At 48.2% G+C, this 23,893-nt stretch overlaps 1 protein-coding gene across 6 annotated transcripts in view; it reads right to left on the bottom strand.

The window, feature by feature from the left end:
• ABO (ABO, alpha 1-3-N-acetylgalactosaminyltransferase and alpha 1-3-galactosyltransferase) overlaps positions 1-23,893 on the bottom strand; it is a 44,970-nt gene that overhangs the window by 16,361 nt on the left and 4,716 nt on the right. For 2 of the 6 annotated variants that reach the window (XM_034929409.3, XM_055117508.2), the window contains 6 exons: positions 14,334-14,403; positions 13,553-13,609; positions 12,054-12,101; positions 10,308-10,343; positions 9,616-9,750; positions 5,674-8,563 (listed from right to left, as the gene is read on the bottom strand). In XM_034929409.3, coding sequence (XP_034785300.2) covers positions 7,873-8,563; positions 9,616-9,750; positions 10,308-10,343; positions 12,054-12,101; positions 13,553-13,609; positions 14,334-14,403 — 1,037 coding nt within the window. In that variant the 3' untranslated portion in view covers positions 5,674-7,872. The other 4 variants (XR_010108994.1, XM_055117509.2, XR_004664395.3 and 1 more) reach the window with 4 other exon arrangements.

Raw genomic sequence — 23,893 nt, 5'->3', positions numbered from 1 at the left:
GGGCTGCAGTGATGGGCCTCGGCTGCAGTGGTGCGTCTGGGCTGCAGTGGTGTGTCTGGGCTGCAGTGGTGTGTCTGGGCTGCAGTGGTTTTTCTGGGCTGCAGTGGTGAGGCTGTGCTGCGGTGATGGGGCTGGGCTAGTGCTTCACGTGTGGGTCTCTCACGCCTGGTAAACCAAATGCCCTGCAGCAAGGAGTCCACACAGGAGCCTGCCAGGGGCGGCTGCTGATGGCTCCGGCTTCTGCACCACTTGCCCAGGGATGTGGGGGCTCCGTATACCCTAGTATTGTTACCAGAAAGGAGCCCAGTCCAAACCCCAAGACAGGGTTCTTGGATCTCAGCTGAGTATACTTATACTGATTTCTGGATTATAGGCTCAACAACAGGTGGATTGTTTGTGAGTTTTCCAAGAAAGGGGAGGGGATTTTTCTGAACTGAGGGTCCCTCTCCTTTTTAGACCATATGGGGTAACTTCTGGACGTTGCCATGGCATTTGTAAACTGTTGTGGCACAGGTGGGAGTGTCTTTTAGCAGCTAATGCATTATAATTAGCACATAATGAGCAGTGAGGACAACTGGAGGTTCCTTTTGTTGCCATCTTGGTTTTGGTGGGTTTTGGCTGGCTTCTTTACTGCATCCTGTTTGATCAGCAGGGTCTTGGTGACTTGTATCTTGTGATACTAATCCTGCCAACCTCCTATCTTATCCTGTGACTAAGAATGCCTAACCCCCTGAGAATGCAGTGCAGAAGGTTTAGCCTCATTTTACCCAGTCCCTATTCAACATGGAGTCGCTCTAGTTCACTCGCCTCTGACAGTGATGATCTATCCTTTGCTGGGGCTCAGCCTTCACCCACTGAGGGGCCCTGGATGGAAGCATGTGTTTGCTTGGCGGGGATGACAAGTCGAATTTCCCAGCCCCTGTGATCCAGAGGCTCTTCCAAGACACCGGGACTGGAGAGGAGTAGGGGGCCTAGATGGGGGTGGGCACGAGAGGCTGGTGATGGCTTCTTTTTCAAGAGGGGAGGGGCACACTTGCCAGGAAGAGGCTGAGTGCAGCAGAGAGCAGCGGGACTGACATTTGAGGCAAGGGTCCTGTGGAGGGAGGAGGGAAGAAGTTGGAGAGTGATGCCTGGAGGCCAAGGTGGCACCACTGGGCCCTTCCGCAGCTCCTGGGGGGAAACTGGGTTGGGCCCAGGTGAGCAGGAGGGAAGGGAGGGTTCACCCTGGGAGTGCAGGGTGGGTGCTGGTTTAGGGTGAGGACCTGGGGAAGCAGGAGAGGTTAGGAGAACGGCCACGCTGAAAGTGAAACCGCCTTTGCAAAAACTCTATCAATTAGAAAAATTGTAAGAGTGAGCTGAGCTAACCCGCCCCTCATCTTTCCTTTCCCTTAATGATTCCTGGGCTTTTGGGCTGAGCTAACCTTGGGAGACATTTAATTTATAGTTTAAATAACAGCAGGCCTCCCCCAAAACTCTTCTGCCTGTGTAAACCCAATGAAAAGCTATGAGGTGAGAGGGAGGAGCTAAGGTGTAGACCTCTCTAGCAAAATACACAATTTCCCCAGCTGTAGATTGGTCTTTTGAGATATCTTTTCAGGTTTTTTGCAGGTCTGATACCCATGGCTCTACCTGGAACCCCCAACCTCACTCCTGTGACACCCCCCTAAGAAGCGATTTAGCCTGCAGGAGGACAGCTTTGACCCTCCATGAGTTCATGTCTGCCCCAGCCAATCAGTACCTGTTACTTGGCCACCCCTGACCCCCCAAACTGCCTTGAGAAACCCCTAGCTATGAGCCTTTGATGAGATGATTTGAGTACAAACTCTCTCTACCATGTGGTTGGCCTCATGTCTATTAAACTCTTTCTTTACTGGAATGCATGGTCTTTATTGAGAAAGGGAGCAGGAGGAACCCCTTGGGTGGTTATGAAGGGCAGGATGAAATCCCTTTGAAATGAGCAGTACAGAACTCCAAAGGAAGAGGTGGGGTCTGTGTGTTTCTTCTGCCACCTGAAATAATTGAAAGGTTCAAAATCCAATGTTATAGAGTTTATTCTACCTCTAAGTTCGAGGACCACCACTCAGAAAACACAGACTCTAAAGGAATGGGCTCAGTGCTCTGAGGTGGAGGGATTAGGGCTTCACTTAAATGGGAAAATACAAGGAGGTTTAGCATGATTACATTTTCCACATAAGATTGGCTTATGAGTTGCAGCAATTTGTTTGGTTATATCTTGTTCCCTTCGGGAAAAGTATATTTAACATACTGTCTTATGGAATTTGATAGGCATGGGGTCTTTTGTACCATCTGGTCTGAGTTGGGTGCAAGAAAAGAAAGAAGTTAATTCGTAACAAAAGGTCAGTAACTAAGAAAGGGAAGGGGTCTTACATCTGGTGCCATTTAGTCTTTCATAACATTTTACAAATCAAGAAAGGAAGAGCGTTAATCTATAATTGGAGAAGCAAAGTTCACAGCGACTTGCTGCTTGACTAGGGTCTCAGAATCACATTCTTTCAAGGCTCGAAGTAATTTAAAGTTCCAACAGCTTTAATCTGATGAGCTTATTGTCGACAAAAAGAGTCAAACTCTGAAAAATATTTGAAGAGATTTATTCTGAGCCGAATCTGAGTGACCAATGGCCCGAGACAGAGACCTCAGGAGGGCCTGAGAACATGTGCCCAGGGTGATCTGGGCACAGCCTAATTGTATACATTTTAGGGAGACATGAGACATCAATCAAATACATGCAAGATCCACATTGCTTCTGTCCAGAAAGGTAGGACAACTCGAAGGTGGAGCAGGGAGGTTCCAGGTTATAGGTAGATTCAAAATTTTTTTATTGGCAATTGGTTGAAAGAGTTATTATCACTAGAAAGGAATGTCTAGGTTATGATAAGGGGTTGTGGAGACCAAAGTTTTATCATGCAAAGGAAGCCTCCAGGTAGCACGCTTCAGAGAGTATAGATTGTAAATGCCACTAATCAGACTTAAGGTCTGTGTTAATGTTCACGCTGGTCAGCTTTGCTGAATTCCAACAGGGAGGAGGACATAAATGAGGCATGTCCGTCCACTCCACCTTCTCTTCACAGCCTGAACCAGTTTTTCAGGTTAACTTTGGAGTGCCCTGGCCAAGAGGAGGGGTCCATTCCGATGGCTGGGGGAGTGGGCTTAGAATTTTATCTTTGGTTTACACTACTTTCAAGCTGCTAACATCATAAGCCATCTTCTGCCAGGTGTGGCCCTGGGGAGGGGCCCCTTAACATGTGATAGGAGATGCTACCACGGCTAGGCAGCTACTTGTCATCAGGCCACAGAAGAGCCTCTTGGACCTGGGGAAGGACCTGTGAGACTCTGTGAAGAGGAAAAGTCAGTTTTGAATCAAACCCATTTTATGAATAAGAAAAATTACAAAACGCTTCTCAGAAGGCGGCGGGGTGGGGGGCGGTGAGGAGGGGGACCCAGGGCACCTAAGGGCTAATTCTTGCTAGAGTCATTTAAATTTTAACTTAAATTTTCTAATGTTGCTAATAGGCTTAATTATCTGTTCACACCTTTTAAAAATGGCTAAACCTGGCTGAGCGTGGTGGCTCATGGCAAAATCCCAGCACTTTGGGGGGACGAGGAGGGTGGATCACTTGAGGGTATGAGTTTGAGACCAGCCTGGCCAACATGGTGAAACTCCATCTCTACTAAAAAATACAAAACTTAGTCAGGTGTGGTGGCAGGCACTTGTAATCCCAACTACTCAGGAGGCTGAGGCAGGAGAATCACTTGAACCTGGGAGGTGGAGGTTGCAGTGAGCCCACATTTCACTACTGCACTCCAGCCTGGGTGACAGAGGGAGACCCGTCTCAAAAAATAAAAAATAAAAAAAGGAATGGCTAAACATAAACATTACTTTGACAATCAAGACCATTTCAAAGCCCTTACTTCACTGGATTCTCAGCCAGTGCTGCCCCCAGAGCAGAAGGCAGCTGTGGGAAGCAGAGGGGCGGCCCCACCTCCACCTGGAAGATTCCTGCTCAGATCCTGGGTCACCTTCCCAACTGATGATGCCCCAGCTGCTCCTGCTGCGAAGCGGAACCCAGAACCCACTCAGGTCTGGTCCCCACTCCGCCCCCAGCACCCCTAGTGCGGCCACGCGGAAGGATGGGGCCCGAGGCTGCAGGGGAGGAAGCGGGTGGATCAAGGCAAGCCTCGCCTCGCCTCGCCTCACCCATGGGTGTTGGTTTTTGTTTTTTAAACCAAACAGAGCAGAGAGGGGCAAGGAAGCAAAAATGACTCAAGCCCACGGAGGCAGCAGCTCTCCCTGTGCTGGGCACATGCCCAAGGCTGGCTTTGGGGACAAAGAATAATCAAAGATGACACTTTGGGGCTGCCCTCTCCCCAGCCCTCCTGGGCAAAGTCGGTGCGTCCGAGGAGTCAGCCTGGACTTGAACCTCTGACACCCGACCGCTGCTGGCCTGGTGCAGGGACCCGAGGGGCCCGAGGACACAGGAAGGGGCCCGGAGGGAGAGAGCAGCTGGACTCCGCCCAAGCAATTTAGGCGCCTGCCTCATCTGTGGTCCCCCACACCCCCAGCTCACCAAGCAGCGGGACAACCCCTGGAAATCCCCCAGGGAGGCGGGGCGCAGGGATTGCAGCGAGGCCCTGTGCCCAGGCTGGCTGTGCCCTACCTGCGGGAAGAGTCACTCCAGTCCCTCCGGGCTGGTCCAGGTGCAACCACAGTAGGACACAGGTCAACTCCAGTGAAATGTGGAGGGAGGAAGGGTGTGCCTGCCTGCTCCTTCCCCTCCCTTGCAGGGAGGGGCGGTTGCCCTCAGCAACAGAATGCCCACGTGGGATACTGGAAGCTTCAGCTTACCCCACCCCACCCCTCCAGGCCCGGTTTCTCCTGGGCGCAAGGGGCTACTTCAGAGCTGCCAGGCCTCCACAGCAACACATTAAATGTTCTGGAAACTAGGAGATGTGGCACTGCTGTACAACGGTCAGGAATAGCCATCCTGTCCTCCTGACCCGGTGAAAACCAGCTTCTGCTGGGAAGGAGCATGGGGTGGCGCCTGGCTTTTGGAGTCAGGAAGAATCAGGCTTAAGTAATAGAACTGCCTGACCTCCAGCTTGTCTCTTCAGCTCCCAGGTCCGTGCTCGACTTGGGATTATTGGGTGGGGCACATAAGAAGCTGCGTTCATTCTTTCCTGCCCTCAGACTTCCTGTGCTCTCAGGGTGCTGGATGCTGTTTCAGGTACCAGTACACAGCAGAGGGAAGAGAGTGCCTGATGGCATGGTGATTGGTTTTAGTGGGGACAGCTAGACACTAAACCGGGAGTTCTGTCATGCCAGTTGGTGATAAATTGATTTCTTGAAGATTTTTCCACTTCCAGGCAAGGTAGAATAGATGCACCTGTCCCCACGCCCTACACTAAGGACAGTTAAAATCCCTGTATATTTCCCTGGGTATTACACATACATATATAACTACATACATAAATGTATGTATATCAAACACTAAAAGGTGGAGAGAAGAAGGCAGACCATGTAGGGACCTTGGGACCTGAGGAATGACATGACAGGAGTTCCCTGGGTTTTCTTTCTGCCTCATATATCTGCGACTGTGTGCTGGAAAAGCCAGCAACACGAAAAGACACAGACAAAAACCAACAACAACAAACCCAACAAGTTGGCCCTCAGCCAAAATAATTAGGCAAGAGGAAGAAATAAAAGGTATCCAAATTGGAAAGGAAGAACTTAAATTGTCCCTGTTTACAGATGACATGATCTTATAGAAAACCCTAAAGATTCCACCAATAAGATGTTAGAATAAATGAAATCAGTAAAGTTGCAGGATATAAAATTAACATACAACAATCTGTAGCATTTCTATACCCTAACAAAGAAATCAAGAAAACAATGTCATTTACAATAGCTACAAAAAATACTTGCTAATAAATCCAACCAAGGAAGTGAAAGATCTGTATGCTGAAAACTATAAAACATTTGTGAAAGAAATTGAAGATACAAATAATTAGAAAGCTGTCCCATATCTGAGATCAGGTGCCAAAAAAAAGACATCCCATGTTCATGAATTGGAAGAATTAATATTGTTAAAATGTCCATACAACCCCAAACAATCTACAGATTCAATGCAATCCCTATCAAAATTTCATTGACATTTTTCACTGAAATAAATAAAATAATCCTAAAATTCGTATGAGGGAGTAACACCTGCTCCACAGTGGCACAAAGCACTGTCAGGTGCCACACACAGCCTGTTGGGACATGTGGGCCACAGTACTTCCCCACCTAAAGTACTGTAGAGGCCCAGGAGACATGAGCCAGGGCCATTTTAACTGTCAGTAATGGCCACAAAGACCCCTAAATAGCCAAAGCAATCTTAAGCAAAAAGAACAAAGCTGGAGACAATACACTACCTAACTTCAAAATATACTATAAAGCTATAATAATCAAAACAGCATGGTATTGGCATAAAAACAAACAGACCAATGAAACAGAATAGAGAGCCCGGAAGTGAATCCGTGCATTTACGGTCAACTGATTTTTGACAGAAATGCCAAGAAACACAATGTGGAAACGACAGTCTGTTCAATAAATGATGTTGGGGCCAGGTGCAGTGGCTCATGCTTATAATCCTAGCACTTTGGGATGCCGAGGTGGAAGGACCACTTGAGGCCTCCCTCCAGGCTCCAGAAGAGACCTCCTCCATGATCCTTTGTCTAAGGGGAAGGTTCCTCAGGACCTTACCGTGGGGGCTGAAGGTGGCCACCCCTCCAGGAACTTATGCCCCAGGTGCTGAATTTGGGCTGCCTAAGTCTGTGTGCGTGCGTCTGTGTTTGTGTGCATGTCTGCATGTCTGTGTGTTTGCATGCATGTCTGTGTGTCTGTGTGGTCTATGTGTCTGTGTGTACACTTCTGTATGTCTTTGTGCATTTTTGCATGTGTCTCCATGTGTCTCTGTGCATGTCTGTGTGTCTATATGTCTGTGTCTTTGTATCTGTGTATCTGTGTCTGTGTGTCTTTGCGTGTCTGGTGTGTGTCTGTGTCTCTGTGTGTCTGTGTGTCTGGGTCTGTGTATGTAATGGTGCGTCTCTGTGGCAGGAAGAGGGTGTGTGTGATTGTGTGTATGTGTGTCTTTCTGTGTGTGTCTGTGTGTGTAATGGTGTGTCTCTGTGGCGGGGAGGGGGTGTGTATGATTGTGTGTCTGTGTGTGTCTGTGTATGTCTGTGTGTGTGTGTATGTCTGTGTATGTAACGGTGTGTCTCTGTGGCGGGGGTGTGTGTGTGATTGTGTGTCTGTGTGTGTCTGTGTATGTAATGGTGTGTCTCTGTGGCGGGGAGGATGTGTATGTGATTTTGTGTCTGTGTGTGTCTTTCTGTGTGTGTCTGTGTATGTAATGGTGTGTCTCTGTGGCAGGGAGGGGCTGTGTGTGATTGTGTGTCTGTGTGTATCTTTCTGTGTATGTGTGTGTAACGGTGTGTCTCTATGGCCAGGAGGGGGTATCTGTGATTGTGTGTCTGTGTGTGTCTGTGTATGTAATGGTGTGTCTCTGTGGCGGGGAGGGGCTGTGTGTGATTGTGTGTCTGTGTGTGTCTGTGTATGTAATGGTGTGTCTCTGTGGCGGGGAGGGTGTGTGTGTGATTTTGTGTCTGTGTGTGTCTTTCTGTGTGTGTCTGTGTATGTAATGGTGTCTCTGTGGCGGGGAGGGGTTGTGTGTGATTTGAGGTGGGGACGGGGCCTAGGCTTCAGTTACTCACAACAGGACGGACAAAGGAAACAGAGTTTACCCGTTCTGCTAAAACCAAGGGCGGGAGGGGGACGGGGCTGCTGGCAGCCCTCCCAGAGCCCCTGGCAGCCGCTCACGGGTTCCGGACCGCCTGGTGGTTCTTGGGCACCGCAGTGAACCTCAGCTTCCTCAGGACGGAGGGCCAGCCCAGCAGCTGCTGGTCCCACAAGTACTCGGGGGAGAGCACCTTGGTGGGTTTGTGGCGCAGCAGGTACTTGTTCAGGTGGCTCTCGTCGTGCCACACGGCCTCGATGCCGTTGGCCTGGTCGACCATCATGGCCTGGTGGCAGGCCCTGGTGAGCCGCTGCACCTCTTGCACCGACCCTCCGAAGAACCCCCCCAGGTAGTAGAAATCGCCCTCGTCCTTGGGGATGTAGGCCTGGGACTGGGGCCGGCGCTCGTAGGTGAAGGCCTCCCGGCTGCTTCCGTAGAAGCCAGGGTGCAGGGTGCCGAACAGCGGAGTCAGGATCTCCACGCCCACGTGGTCGCGGAACTCCATGTCCACGTCCACGCACACCAGGTAATCCACCTCGCTGAGGAAGCGCCGCTCGCAGAAGTCACTGATCATCTCCATGCGGCGCATGGACACGTCCTGCCAGCGCTTGTAGGCGCGCACCTCCAGCACCGTCAGCTGCCGACCGGTCCCCAGCGTCACGCGGGGCACTGCGGCTGGCTGGTCGGTGAAGACATAGTAGTGGACACGGTGGCCCACCATGAAGTGCTTCTCCGCCGTCTCCAGGAACAGCTTCAGGAAAGCCACGTATCTGCAAGGCAGGCGGACGGGGGCTGGGGGAGCCGCCGGCCGTGCACCCCTGGGCTGCAGGAGGCCCGTCCTGCACCCGCCCGCCAGCGGCCATTGGAAGGCTCAGAGCAGCAGATGCACCACGTTCTCCTGCCCTGTCCTGAGCGAGTCCTCGGGCTGCGACTCACTTCATCCTCTTCCCAGCGATGGGGGACCACCAGCACCCCCTCTTACTAAGGAGGGCTGAGGGCAGGTGGCTGGAGGCTGGTAGCAGGCCGCAGGCTGGCGCCTGCTCACTCCCCCTCAGCCTGGCCTGAGCCACGCCTCCCCACGCAGCTGCCCTTCTTATGGCCAGGCCGGCCACGTGCTCCCTCATTATAAGCTGCACGCGAGGCCTCCACACACCCGCCTCTGCACCCTAGAGCTTCCTCCCTCCAGGCTTGAACTGCACCTATTCCTAAGAGTAAGTCATTCCTGGCCTCCGCCACTGTCGCTGGCCCAGCTGCCCACAGCTGCTGAGAAGTCAAGTATGTGTCTGCGGTTGCCTGGCTAGCTCCCTCTCTGGCCTGGCCCAGAGTCCCAGGGCCTTGTGGGTCAGCCACTTCCTTTGGTGTCTGGGGCCAACTGCCTTGCCTGCCCCACCTACATCTGACAGAGAAGTGACCACGGCTCTGCCAGCATCCTCTTTCTAGGGTCCAAGGACAGCAAACAGGTGTCCCCCTCCTGCTATCTCTGGTCAGTGAGCAGGAAACATCTGGAGCCTTGTATTGAGGGGGTGGCTCAGCATGACGGCCGGCCACAGTTACAGAGAGGAGGGGGCAGCAGAAGCCACCATCCCTGGGTGAGACGCAGCCTCTGGAGAAGGAGCTGGGTTTTACCGACCTGGCGAGCCCACGAGCCCACGAGCCCACGTGAGCTCAGTAAGATGCTGCATGAATGACCTTTCCCATCTACCCTCTGGGAGGACAAGGCTGGCCGCCACCCTACTCTGTCTTGAACACAAGGAGAGACCTCAATGTCCACAGTCACTCGCCACTGCCTGGGTCTCTGCCCTCGGCCACCTCACTGACTTACTTTTTGATGGCAAACACAGTTAACCCAATGGTGGTGTTCTGGAGCCTGAACTGCTCGTTGAGGATGTCGATGTTGAACGTGCCCTCCCAGACAATGGGAGCCAGCCAAGGGGTCACCACGAGGACATCCTTCCTACTGCACATGGAGAGAGGCGTGCGGTCACATGGAGCTGGCAGGGTGCCACCCACATGCGCCTCTGGCACACGGCCGCCCCCACCTGGAAACTCCACTCAGCTTCTGCCTCCTCTGACCACCCTTCCAGAGGCAGCCGCCCTTCCCCAGGAAACCAACCAGAGGCAAATGCGACTCCAACCGGGCAAATCATTCCCAGCCCTCCCTCAACATTGGACCTGCGGGAACACACAGCAAGCTGAGCTTTGCTGGCAAAGAGATAGGAACAAACCCTCCCCAGCACCCAACCCCCGCTGCCCCTCCCCAGGTAGGAGGTACCTATCAGGCCTTTGCAGGGGCTTTGGAGAACAAAGGGACAGGAAACAAGAGACGCAAGTCAGAGAAAGCAAAGGGAAAGAGGACAGCCATGTGGGCCTCTGAATTCAGATGTCAGGAGAATCTGAGAGGAGAGAACGGGGAAGCAGCCCCAACTGAGATTTACATCAAGGAAACTGCCCTCTAATACCTTCAGAACAGCCCCTTGAGCTGCGTTCAGTTTCAGTGTCAGTAACTTTACTCACCACGGTGTCAGCACCTTTGGCTGGGGGTAGACCATCCTGCAAGCACAAAGCGCCGCCACGTGAGTTTGCATGGAAAGCGTGGGATGCAGGTAAGCAGGGGGTGTGCACAGCCGCTGAACCATGACTGGGCATTGACCCTCCCGCCAAGGCCACACTCCCAGGCTGGAATCACTGTGGTTGCTTGGGGGCTGTGTCAGCTCATAATCCCGGGACCTCGGGAAAGGGCCGAAGCTCAGAGTCTCTGATTCACACTTATAAACTGGCAAGAGGGACTAAGTGCCCTCAGGGGCCATTGCTTTCCACTTGACTTAAGGCTGGGAGGGACGTAAGGGGTTGTGTCTCAATTCACTGTGGGCAGAGAGGAGGCTGGGTGTGTGGCCTCTGTCCCTGGTTGTTCCCAGGGAAAGGCCCCGAGATGTGCAGACCTCCCCACCTGGGCCCGAAGCCTGCTGGGCCTCCTTGTGGGCTGCTGGCTTCCAGAGCCCGGCTTCCTCTCTGAGAAGTGGGAGAGTGACACCTGCTCCACAGTGGCACAAAGCACTGTCAGGTGTCACACGCAGCCTGTGGGGACGTGTGGGCCGCAGTACTGTCCCCACCTAAAGGATTGTAGAGGCTCAGGAGACATGAGCCAGGGCCATTTTAACTGTCAGTAATGGCCACAATTTGAATGTCCAAGATGGCCTTTAAAAGCAGGGAGTCAGCAGAAAACACGAAGGAAATTCTGACACTTGGTACAACCTGGATGGACCGTGAGGACATCACGCTCAGTGATTTGAGCCCGACATAAAAACACAGGTACCATTGACTCCACTTATAAAAGGTAGTTGGAGTAGCAGACTCATAACAACAGACCATAGAATGGTGAGCTGGGGGAGGGAAAATGGAGTTGCTATTTTATGGGGACAGAGCTTCAGGTTGGCAAGATGAAAAGAGTTCTGGAGATGGATGGTGGTGATGGCTGCACAGCGATGTGAATGGACTTAACGCTACTGAACACTCCAAAATGACTAAGATGGCAAATTTTATGTTAAGCGTATTTTATCACAATTTTAAAAAAATCAAAAGCAGTGTGGCCAGCTTGGCCTTGATTGCCTAGGTCAGCACTGATAAAGGCCCACATCCTGGGAAACAGCCCTCCAAGGCCCCAGACAGAACAGACCAGCTGGTCATCTTCTTTAAAAGCCAATTTGAAGGCCAGGTGCCGGGGCTCATGCCTGTAATCCCAGCACTTTGGGAGGCTGAGGCGGGCGGATCATTTGAAGTCAGGAGTTCAAGACTAGCCTGGCCAACATGGTGAAACGCTGTCTCTGCTAAAAATACAAAAATTAGCCAGGTGTGGTGGTGGCGCCTGTAATCCCAGCTACTCAGGAGGCTGAGGCAGGAGAATCACTTGAGCCCAGGAGGCAGAGGTTGCGGTGGGCAGAGATGGTGCCAATGCACTCCAGCCTGGGCGACAGAGCGAGACTCCATCACACACACACACACACACACACACACACAAAAGCCGGCGACACGCAGCTGGTCAAAACTGAAGCTCCAGCTCCATCGTGCTCTCTGAGTGGCTGCAGGACGAGGGCCAAGTCAGGGTAGAGACTGGGGAAGGAGCGGCCCCCTCCCTCGGAGCCACAGGGGGAAAGAGGACCTGCCCCAGCTCCCACATGCTTCTGTCCACACGCACACATGTGCCAGGGCTGCAGGACAATTCTGTGACATGGGAGGCACTGAAGGGAGGCACTGACATTATACCTTGGCAACGAGACGTGCTGCAGATGGTCAGGTTCCCTAACAGCCATGCTGCAGAATGAGAACACAGGAGATGAAGTTTAGTCTAGGAGCAGGATTTAGGGCACAAGTGCATGGAAGCCACCCGAGGGTCCCAGTGGAAGGGACACAGCGTCAGCCTGGAGTGTGGAGCAGAGGCCACCAGAAACAGTCACAGAACAACCATCACTGTGGCAATGGGCCTGGCGTGGGCCCGTGTGCCAGACCCTGTAACGGCCAACGTTGCAGTCTGAGGTCTACGTTCGGGGAGCCTCACAGCCCACACATTCACCAGACACGTCGAAGCCAAGGCCGGGCAGAGTGGAGTTTCAGAACATGTCTACAAACCATGAGGCCCCCTCCCATCAAGAGATGGGGTCTGATATTCTGTGTTTCTAAGAAATAAATGCAGCAGAAGTGACGCTGGGTGACTTCTGAAGCCAGGCCCAAAAAGGTGATCTGGCTTCTGTCTCATCTTTCTTGGGATGTTGGTCTTGGAGCCTCCCAACCAAGCTGAGCAGGAGCCCAGGCCCCAGGGAGAGGCCCTGGGTAGGTGTCTCAGATGACAGCCAGCATCAACTGCCAGAGATGCAGGGAAGTCTTTGCAGTGACCCCAGCCACTGTCTGCCCATGACTGCTGAGGCCCCAAAGTGAACCACCCAGCTGAGCCCAGTCCACCCCAGGAAGCCCAGGGAGAGATAGTAATCAATGATTGTGATTGTTTTCCATGGATGGAGTGGTGTGTTCTGCAGCCATGGATCACTGAAACGAGTGGGAATTAGCAGACACAGCAGGGGAGAGACAAGAGTGGTCCCAACAGAGGCCATAGCACAGGCAAAGGCCTGGAGTCAGGACGGTATGGCAGGTGGACGAGTGACAGGCCACGTTGGCTGCAGCACAGAGGGCGAGGGCAGAGGAGGGAGAGATGAGGCTGGGGAGGTCAGGAAGGCAGGATCAGATCATGGAGAGCCTCCTACCTTATGTTCTGGAAAGATCACTCCAGCTGCTGTGAGAAAAAGGGGGACAGGGCTGATGGGGATGGGGAGACAAGTCTGAGGCTGTCACAGAGATGAGGGCAGCCCCACCGGACCCCTGGAGCAGGACGTCGAAGGCAGGGAGGCCAGTGGGCATGTGAGCTGCTGAAGAGCAGGGCTGGCAGGATTTGGGAACCCAGTGTAGGGGTGAGAGCAAAGGGAGAGTTGAGGATGGCTGGTGGAGGAGGGGTGGGGATAGGGGAGCAGAGACCATGCATGGGAACTCTGGGTAAGCCTGGAGTTGGGGACTGGAGGTCAGAAGGGAAGTCAAGGCTGACTCCAGACGTATCCAGGTGACCCTTCAAGGCCACAGAGTTGAGCATGTCTACACTGGGCAGAGCATAGACAGCGGGCCCAGGAGGGGGAGGGGGAGTTCCCAGAGTGGGACCCCCACCCACAGCCAGCACCCCGGCCAGCATGGATGCTCCACCTGCTCTTCCCTGCACTCACCAGAACCCCCGTTCCAGGCTTCCTGGCATTAGACTTCTGGGGCTTAGGACCCCGTAACTGCAGAAAGGAAGTGTGCCAAGACTCAGGACACAGAACGAAGACTGCCTGTTGGTCCCTTCCTCCAAAAAGTGCATGGTGCGGCCAGCAGCGTGAGCACAAGAGTTCCCAGTGAAGCTGCAAGGCCTCGAGGCAGGTAGGGCAAGTTCTCAGCAAAGCTCAGGTGCCTTGCCACGTCCCACACCGGGAGGTGGGCAGGAGGGTGGTCCCTGGGATATTGCTCACGTATGGGCACCTGCTGGAGCTCCAGAGCCCCAGCTCCCTCACCCCCCGCCACCAGTGCCTTGGTCAGTGCAGTCCCTGAGGCCACGTCAGGGAGTGTTTCCAGGCCGTGTCCACAGATGCCCCAGTAGAGCTGACAGGTGACTTCACTCTTGGTTCTGGGACCTTCTGTGTCTGGAAGCGACTAACAGCTTGGGACCCAGAATTGCCTTCCCCACCCCCAGCCACGCAATTGTGGGCAAGGGGCTTGCTCTCCCAGCCCTAGACTTCACACTTAGGAAAATTTTAAATGGGAGTGAGATGAGCCTGTTGCCCAGGTGAGGCTAAAATAAGGGAGCAAGTAAACACACCCTCCGCCAGAGCTGGACGCAGGCAACAACTGTCCTTAGGACCCTGATGACTGTGATACTTGGGGAGCTCAGGGAGGTCCCATGGGTCTGACTGGCTGCTGTGGTCACTTCTCCCCAAACCAGGCCAGCCTCGATGGTCAAATGTGTCTTACCCAAACAAGACCAAGACAAGCATTATTAGGAAAAGGATCATAGGTAGAAGTGCGTAGCATTTTGGTTTTCCTGGAAAACAGGAGTAGAAAAATCACATTACTCACCCTCCTTCTCTCACCTGCCCCACTTTACCTGTCCTGCCTTGTAATTCAGGCATCACACCCTGCAACGGGCCTTCATCTGCCAAGATGGTCCCTCTGCCCCACAGGTGATGCTCTGAGCCCCACCTGAGCATCTCCAAACCCAGTCCAGATCTGGCCCTCCTCCCACTCAGAGAAGAGGGAGGCGGTCTGCTCCTCCCAGCTCATCAGCCCGACTGCTCCTGCAGACTCTGAGAGCCACCCCGGCTTCCCAGTGACCTCCTTCCACTCAGCACCCCCTTCCCCTGGGAGACCGGAATGAACCACACTGAAATGAGCATGTCGAGGTCACTGTCGAACCCACCGAGGGAGGCCAGGACAGCCTCATGGCCAGGCTGAGCCAGGAGCCCAGACCAGTTCCTGCCAGGGAGAGGAGCCACCAACTTCCCCTAGTATCTCCCTGCTGTCTCAGAGGCTCATGCTCTGGAAACAATCATTGTCTTTCTTTTAAGGTGATTTTATGTATATTAAAGTCACGTACAGTAGTTCCCTTATCCACACCTTCGCTTGCTGGAGTTTCAGTTACCCATGGTCAACCAAAGGCCAATAATAGGTGAGTACAGTACAGTAAAATATTTTGAGGACAGGCGTCGTGGCTCGTGCCTATAATCCCAGGACTTTGGGAGGCTGAGCCAGCAGAATTGCTGGAAGCCAGGAGTTCTAGACCAGCCTGGGCAACATAGTGAGAACTCATTTCTATCAAGAAAAAAAAAACAAAAAACAATTAGCTGGGTATAGTGGTGCATGCCTCTGGTCCCAGGAGGCTGAGGTGGAAGGATCACTTGAGCCTAGGAGGTGAAGGCTGCAGTAAGCCATGATCACACCACTGCACTCCAGCCTGGGTAACAGAGCAAGACCCTGTCTCTTAATAATAAACAAAGCTACAACAACAAAAAACCCACAAACTAAGATATATACACTTTTTTTTTAGAGAGACCACATTCACGTAACCTTTATTACAGTATATTGTTTTTGTTGTTGTTGTGGTTTTGTTGTTGTTTTTGAGATGGAGTTTTGCTCGTTGCCCAGGCTGGAGTGCAAAGGGGCACCTTCGGCTCACTACAGCCTCCGCCTCCCGGGTTCAAGCAATTCTCCTCCCTCAGCCTCCCGAGTAGCTGGGTTTACAGGTACCCACCACCACGCCTGGCTTTGTGTTTTTAGTAGAGATAGGTTTCACCATGTTGGCCAGGCTGGTCTCGATCTCCTGACTTCAAGTGATCCACCCGCCTCAGACAGTATATTGTTATAATTGTTCTATTTTACTATTAATTATGGTTGTTAATCCCACCCGGTGCCTAATTTATAAATTAAACCCTATCATAGGTATGTGTGTATAGGGGAAAACATACTCTCTGTAGGGTTTGGTACTATCTGTGGTTTCAGACATCCACTGGGGATCTCGGAACCTATCCCCCGCAGGTAAGAGGGGACTATCGTTTTCACAAGGGCAAGCCTGAAAGGCGTCTATCTCCTGGCCCAGTTCCTATTCCTTCCCCCGAAATCAGTCCCTTTCAACTAATTCATCTGTTACTTCTTATCTTATAATGCTTGTGTGTGTTTACCTCCACCTTTCTAAGTCCTGTGACCATGGAGCGATTTATCTCGAATAGCTTCTTGAAACAGAAACGTGGGAGGCAAAACATTTGAACTTTACATGTCCTAAATTATTTTTTCCATTTTTGTAGTTGGTAGATCGTTTGGCTGTAGGGAAATCTCGGTGGAAATAATTTTCCTTCAATTTGGCAAAAATGGTTCCATTTTTTAAAACTTTGAAAATTAATTTAATTTGAGGGATAACTTACATCCAATAAAATGTACCCACTTTAGGTATACGGTTTTGATGAGTTTCACACAATGTATGTACACATGTAATCACCACCCCAAACAACATATACACATTTTCATCACCCCAGTTAGGTCCCTCCTGACCCTGGCAACCATGGATCTGATTCCCTGGCGTTTCCCATACACAGAATCATCGGATACATGCTCTTTTATGTCTGGCCGCGTCACACCGCATGCTGTTTTGAAGATTCACCTATATTGTCACGTGTATCAATTGTTCGTTCTTTTTCATTGCCGAGAAGCACGCCATTGTTAATCCGCCACAATTCATTTATTCTGTCTCCTATTGACAGACACTTTGGTTTTTTCACTGTTCGGGGCCACTAGCAACAAAGCTTCTGTAAACACTCATGTGCAGGTATTTGTGGACCTGTGTTTTCATTTCCCTTGAGTAAATACCAAGGAATGGAAAAGATGGGTCATATGGTAAGTGTATGTTTAACTTTGTAAGAAACTGCCAAACTGTGTTCCAAAGTGGTGACTGAATTTTCCATTCCCGCCAGGAATGTACGAGAACCACAGTCCTTGCCAACACTTGATGGTCACTCTTTTATCCTTTAGCCATGCTAGTGGATGAGGAGTGGTATCTAAGTGTGTCCAATGACTAAGGAGGTAAATCATCTTTTCATGTATTTATTGGCCATTTGCTTGCTTCTTATGAAGCCTGTCCAGATCTTTAGCTCATTTTATTATTTATTTATTTATTTATTTACTGATATATATTTTTGGGGGGCACGGTCCCACTCCAGTTGCCCAGGCTGGAGTGTGGTGGCATGATCATGGCTCACTGCAGCCTCGACTTCCTGAGCTCAGGTGATCCTCCCACCTCAGCTTTTTGAGTAGCTGAGACTATAGGCATGCACCACATCTAGCTGATTTTTTGTGGTTTCAGTAGAGATGGGGTTTCACCATGTTGCCCAGGCTGGTCTTGAACTCCTGGGCTTAAGCAATCCACCTGCCTCAGCCTCCCAATGTGCTGGGATTACAGGCATAAGCCACCTCACCCGGCCCTTTATTTTTATTTTTTTTAGACAGGATCTTACTCTGTCACCCAGGCTGGAGTGCAGTGGCACGATCACAGCTCGCTGCAACCTCGAACTCCTGAGCTTAAGCGATCTTTCCCCCTCAGCCTCCTGATTAGGTGGGACTACAGACATGCACCAACATGCCCGGCTAATTATTCTACTTTTTGTAGACACTGGGTCTCATTTTAAATTAAGTTGTTTCGCTTTTTATTATTGAGCAGAATTTATTTCTATATTTTGGATACAAGTCCTTTGCCAAATACAAATATTACAAATATTTTCTCGCCAGGCACAGAGAGACAGACACTGCATGTTCTCACTTATCTGTAGTATCAAAACATCAAAACAATTAAACTCATGGAGATAGAGAATAGAAGGATGGTTCACAGAGACTTGGAAGGGTAGTGGCAGGGGTGAGAGGGTATGTAGGGATGGTTAATGTGTACAAATAAATAGAAAGAATGAATAAGACCCAGTATTTGATAGCATAACAGGGCGACTATAGTCAATAATAATTTAATTGCACATTTAAAAATAACTAAAAGAGAGGTCGGGCACAGTGGCTCACGCCTGTAATCTCAGCACTTTGGGAGGCCGAGGCAGGTGGATCACCTGAGATCAGGAGTTCAAGACCAGCCTGGCCAACATGGTGAAACCTCATCTCTACTAAAAATACAAAAACGAAGGCCAGGCGTGGTGGCTCACGCCCGTAACCCCAGCACTTTGGGAGGCCGAGGTGGGTGGATCACGAGGTCAGGCATTCGAGTCTAGCCTGACCAACACGGTGAAATCCTGCCTCTACTAAAAATACAAAAAATTAGCTGGGTGTGGTGGCGCATGCCTGTAATCCCAGCTACTTGGGAGGCTGAGGCAGGAGAATCTCCTGAACCTGGGAGACGGAGGTTGCAGTGAGCCGAGATTGCACCACTGCACTCCAGCCCGGGCGACAGAGCGAGACTCCATCTCAAAAAAAAAAAAAAAAAAAGAAAAAGAAAAAAGAAAAAAAAAGTTTAAAAATACAAAAACTAGCCAGGCGTGGTGGTGGGTGCCTGTAGTCCCAGCTACTCAGGAAACTGAGGCAGGAGAATCACTTAAACCTGGGAGGCGGAGGTTGCAGTGAGTTGAGATGGCGCCACCACACTCCAGCCTGGGTGACAGAGCGAGACTCCATCTCAAAAAAAAAAAAAAAAGAATAAAAATGACTAAAAGAGTATAGTTGGATTGTTTGTAACACAAAGGATAATTGCTCAACAGGATGGATACCAGTTCTCCATGATGTGAATTTTCCATTGTATGACTGAACCACAATATCTCAGGGACCCCATAAATATATACACCTACTATGAACCCATAAAATGAAAAACAAAATACTTCTTAGAAAACAAATATTTTCTCTCAGTCTGTGGCTTATTTATTCATTTTTCCTTAATTTTTCTTTTGAAGGGAAGTGTTAATTTTTATAAACTCTAATTTATCCTTATAAGAATGAAACCATTTTTATGGTTTGGGCCTTTTTTTTTTTTGCCTCATCTATTAAATTTTTGCCTACCCCAAGTTCATGAACATTTTCTCTTATTTTCTTCAGAATTCCATAATTTTTGTGTATTGTGTGAAAGGCTAAAGTCCCTTTCTTCCCCCAATGGATATCCAGTCATTTCAGCCATTTGAATTGAAAATACTTTCCTTTCTCTATCACATTACCTTAGCACCCTTATCAAAAAGCAACTATTAAAAAAATCAATGGACTATTTCTGTGTGGGCCTATTTCTAAACTCTGCATTCTGTTCCATTGAACTATCTGTCTATCCTAATAGCAACCTATTCTGATTACTGTAGCTGTGTAGTCCACCTTGAAATCCAGCCTGGAAAGTAAGTCTTCCAACTTTGTTTTTCTTTTTCTAATTGTTTTGACTATTCGGAGACCTTTGCATTTCTATGTAAAATTTTAGAATCAGCTGTCAACTTTACAAAAATTTCTTCTGGAGTTTTAAGTGAGATTATGTGGACTCTGTAGATACATCTGGGGAGAAGTGACAGTTTAGCAATGTAAGTCTTCCAATCCATGAGCATGGTATATTTCTCCATTTATTTATGTCTTCTTTAATTTTTGTCATCAATATTTTGCAGTTTTCTGTTTTTTTGTGACCTTCTTTTTCTTTTCTTTTTTTTTTTTTTTTTTTTGTCAGGGTCTTGCTGTGTAGCCCAGGCTGGAATGCACTGCAATCTCTGCCTACTGGGCTCAAGTCATCCTCTCACCTCAGCCTCCTGAGTAGCTGGGGCTACAGGTGCATGCCACCATGCCCAGCTAATTTTTTTTTTTTTTTTTTTTTTTGTAGAGACAGGGTCTCACTATGTCGCCCAGGCTGGTCTCAAACTTCTGGGCTCAAGTGATCTGGCCACCTTGGCCTCCCAAAGTGCTGGGATTACAGGCATGAGCCATGGTGCCTGGTTTGTATTGCAGTTTTAATTGTATAGACATTTCTCCTAATTTGGTAAATTATTCTCTAAATATTTCATGTTTTATGATGCTACTGTAAATGGTATTTAAAATTTTTCATGGTTCAATTGATTGTGGCAAGTATTATAGAAAAATAATTGATTTATTCTTGTTTTTCTTTTTTCTTTTTTTTTTTTTTTAGACTGAGTCTTGCCCTGTTGCCCAGTCTGGAGTGCAGTGGTGTGATCTCCAGTCACTGCAACCTCTCCCTCCTGGGTTCAAGCAATTCTCATGCCTCAGCCTCCCAAGTAGGTGGGATTACAGGCACACCACCACACTCAACTTTTTTTGTGTGTGTGTATTTTTGTAAAGATGGAGTCTTGCCATGTGGGCCAGGCTGCTCTCAAACTCCTGGCCTCAAGTGATCTACCTATCTTGGCCTCCCAAAGTGCTGGGATTGCAGGTGTGAGCCACCACACCCAGCCTGATTTATTCATTGACTTTGTATCTTGAGACGTTGCTAAGCTGACTTAGCTGATGGGCTCACAGCATAAACATATATAATATATATGACAATAATAGCACAAAGGAGCAAGGAGGCAATGAAGTTATTATATATACTGGAGCAAGGAAAGGTCACCAGACAATAACTTGAATATACAGGAAGAAATCAAGAGGAAAGTCAGTGATAAATATACAGTGTAATATAAAAGACTTGAAAAGTGTTTTTCTCCTTACTTGTCTTACTGAATTGAAAAGAAATAAGATTGTGTGAAACAATAATTATAACACCATGTTGTTGAGTTTATAACATATATAGATGAACATATATGACAATAATACTACAAACCACAAGCAAGGAGGGAGGAAATGGAGTTATATTGGAGTCAAGTTCCTGTATTTTACTAAAATTAGTATTAATCTGAAGTAGATCCTGATAAATTAAAATGCATATTGTAATCCCTGGAGCAAACACTAACAAAATAACTTTAAAATACACACTTAAAAAGAAAAAGGGAATTTAAATGCTACACTAGAAAATACTTAATACAGAAGAAGGTAGTAAAAGATGAACAGAAGAACAAAAAGGCATAAAACATAGAAAACAAATTGTGAACTGATAGATGGAAATGCAACCACAGCAATAATAACATTGAATGGGAATAGAATGAACATGCCAATCAAAAGGCAGGATCCTTAGACTGGATTTTTTTGTTTAAGCTTTGACTATATGCTGCCTGTGAGAGACATACATACTTTAGAAACAAAGATACAAATAGGTCAAAGCAAAAGGATAGTAGATTTGCTATGCAAACAACCGTAAGGGAGCTTGAGGAGAAATGCTAACATCAGACTAAATAATTTTTTTGTTTTTTTGAGACAGAGTCTCACTCTATCACCCAGGTTGGAGTGCAGTGGCACGATCTTGGCTGACTGTAACCTCAGCCTCCCGGGTTCAAGCAATTCTCGTGCCTCAGCCTCCCAAGTAGCTGGGATTACAGGCGCACACCATCACGGCTGGCTAATTTTTTTGTATTTTTAGTAGAGACGGGGTTTCACCATGTTCGCCAGGCTAGTCTTGAACTCCTGACCTCAGGTGATCCACCTGCCTTGGCCTCCCAAAGTGCTGGGATTACAGGCATGAGCCACCCCATCTGGCCAACTTTTTTAAGATCAAAAATCTTACTAAAGAGAAACATTCTGCCATGATATAAAGTGAATACATCAGGAAAATATAACAAACAGAAATATATACATACCTGACAACCTAGCCCCAAAATACTAGAACAGGAATTAAAAGAAATTAAAAACTGTAAGCAAAAACTTAGTTGTATGTAAAAAACCAATTCCCCTTGAGGAAGAGAAAGGGCTGGAGTCCTTTAAAAATTAACTGGCTGTTTTTCTGTGGCTAGTGAGCCTTATCTCTCCCTTTCCCAGGCATTGCGAAGACTCTGTTTCTCTAGCTGTGCAGCTGCAAGGTCACTAAACAGATAATCTTGAGTCATAAAACGTGTTGTTCCTTGAAAAGTAAGAAATAATGTAATGCATGTCTTAACTGAATAACTCTTTGTTTCTCGCTTCTGTAATACTCTTCCCCCTGCACAAATCTCCCCCCACCCCACAAAATGCTTAAAAGGTAGCTTGACTCTTTGTTTGGGGCCCGGTCCTTTGGATGTTAATCTGATTGGGTCGGTGCGCCTAAATAATTAAATAATTCCTCCTCAACCCCATCGGTCTCTCCGATTCCTTAATTATCCCGCAGCAATACATGAAGCAAAAACTCACAGAATTGAAGGGTGAAACAGTCAATTCACCAGTAATGGTTGGGCCGGGCATGGTGACTTACGCTTGTAATCCCAGCACTTTGGGAGGCCGAGGTGGGTGGGTCACTTGAGCCCAGGAGTTCGTGACCAGCCTAAGTAACATGGCAAAACCCTGTCTACAAAAAATGCAAAAATCAGCTAGGCATGATGGTACTTGCCTGTAGTTGCAGCTACTCAGGAGGCTGAGGTGACCTAAGCCTTGGGAGGTGGGGGCTGCAGTGAGCTGTGATCATACCACTGCACTCCAGCCTGGGTGACAAAGTGAGACTCTACCTCAAAAACAAAACAAAACAAAACAAAAACAACAAAAAAACAATAATTGGACACCAAAATCCTACCCCACTCTCAATAATGGATAGAATAATTATAAAGAAAATCAGTAGATACAAATGACTTGACATCACTGGACACCAACTGACATCTCTAGAACACTCCACCTGGCAAGAGGAGAAGTCACGTTCTCCTCAAGTGCACATGGAACAGTGTCCAAGGTCAATCATATGCTGGACCATAAAACAATTCTGAGAAATTCAAAAGGACTGATATCCACAGAGTTTCTTCTCTAACCACAGGGGAATGAAATTAGAAATTAACAAAAGAAATTTGGGAAATCTATAAATACATAGAAATTAAACAACACACTTCTAAATAAGCAATGGGTCAAAGAAGAAAATCAAAAGATACTCTGAGCTGAATGAAAATGTAAACACAACATACCAAAATTTATGAGATATAACTAAAGCTGTGTTTCAAGGGAAATTTATAGCTGTAAATGTCTACATTAGAAAAAAAATCTTAAATCAAGTGTGTAAGCTTCCATTGTAAGTAACTACAATAAGAAAAGACAGAACAAATTAAACCCAAAGTGAGAAGAAGGGAAATTAATAAATATTAGAGTGGAAACCAATGAACTAGAGAACAGAGAGAAAAAGATAAAGTAAAAAAAATCAAATGTCAGTTCTCTGAAAAGATCAAGAGAATTGACAAAGCTTTAGCTACATTGACCAGAGAGAGAGAGAACACAAATAACTAAAATCAGGACTAAAAGAGGAGACAGCAATTCCAATCTTACAGAGATTAAAAGGATTTCAAGGAAATACTATGAACAACTGTTTGCCAACAAATTATGCAACTTAGGTAAAATGGACAGATTCTTACACAGAAACTAGAAAGCGGTTAGAAGAAAATATAAGATTAAATCTTTGTGACACTGGATTAAGATTTCTTAGATATGACACCAGATGCACAATAAAAGAAAAAGTTAATAAATTGGAATGGATCAAAATGTAAAACTTTTCTACTTCAAAACACCAATAAAAAGTTTTAAGACAAACTATTGATGGTTGAAAATATTTGCAAATCATATATCTGGTGTATATATATATATATATATATGATACTGTGTATGTAAAGAACTCTCAAAACTGAACAAAGGAGACAACTCAATTTTTAAAAAGGCAAAACATTTCAACAGGCATTTCACCAAAAACATATACAAATGGCTAAAAAGCACAAGAAAAGCCACTTGCCATCATTTGTCCTTGGGGAAATGCAAATCAAAACTATAATGAGATACCACCTTTTACCCACAAGAATGGTATGTATTGCTGCAGACGTACAGACAGTGGAACCCTCAGCCAGGCGCAGCGGCTCACACCTATAATCCCAGGACTTGGGGAGGCCGAGGTGGGCAGATCACTTGAGCCCAGGAGTTTGAGAACAGCCTGGGCAACATGGCAAAACCCCATCTCTACCAAAAATACAAAAATTAGCTGGATGTGGTGGTAC

This window comes from Pan paniscus, chromosome 11, assembly GCF_029289425.2.
Source record: "Pan paniscus chromosome 11, NHGRI_mPanPan1-v2.0_pri, whole genome shotgun sequence".
Lineage (NCBI taxonomy): Eukaryota > Metazoa > Chordata > Mammalia > Primates > Hominidae > Pan > Pan paniscus.
The sequence above is the reverse complement of the archived record's forward strand: the minus strand, read 5'-3'. Positions and strand labels throughout refer to the sequence as shown.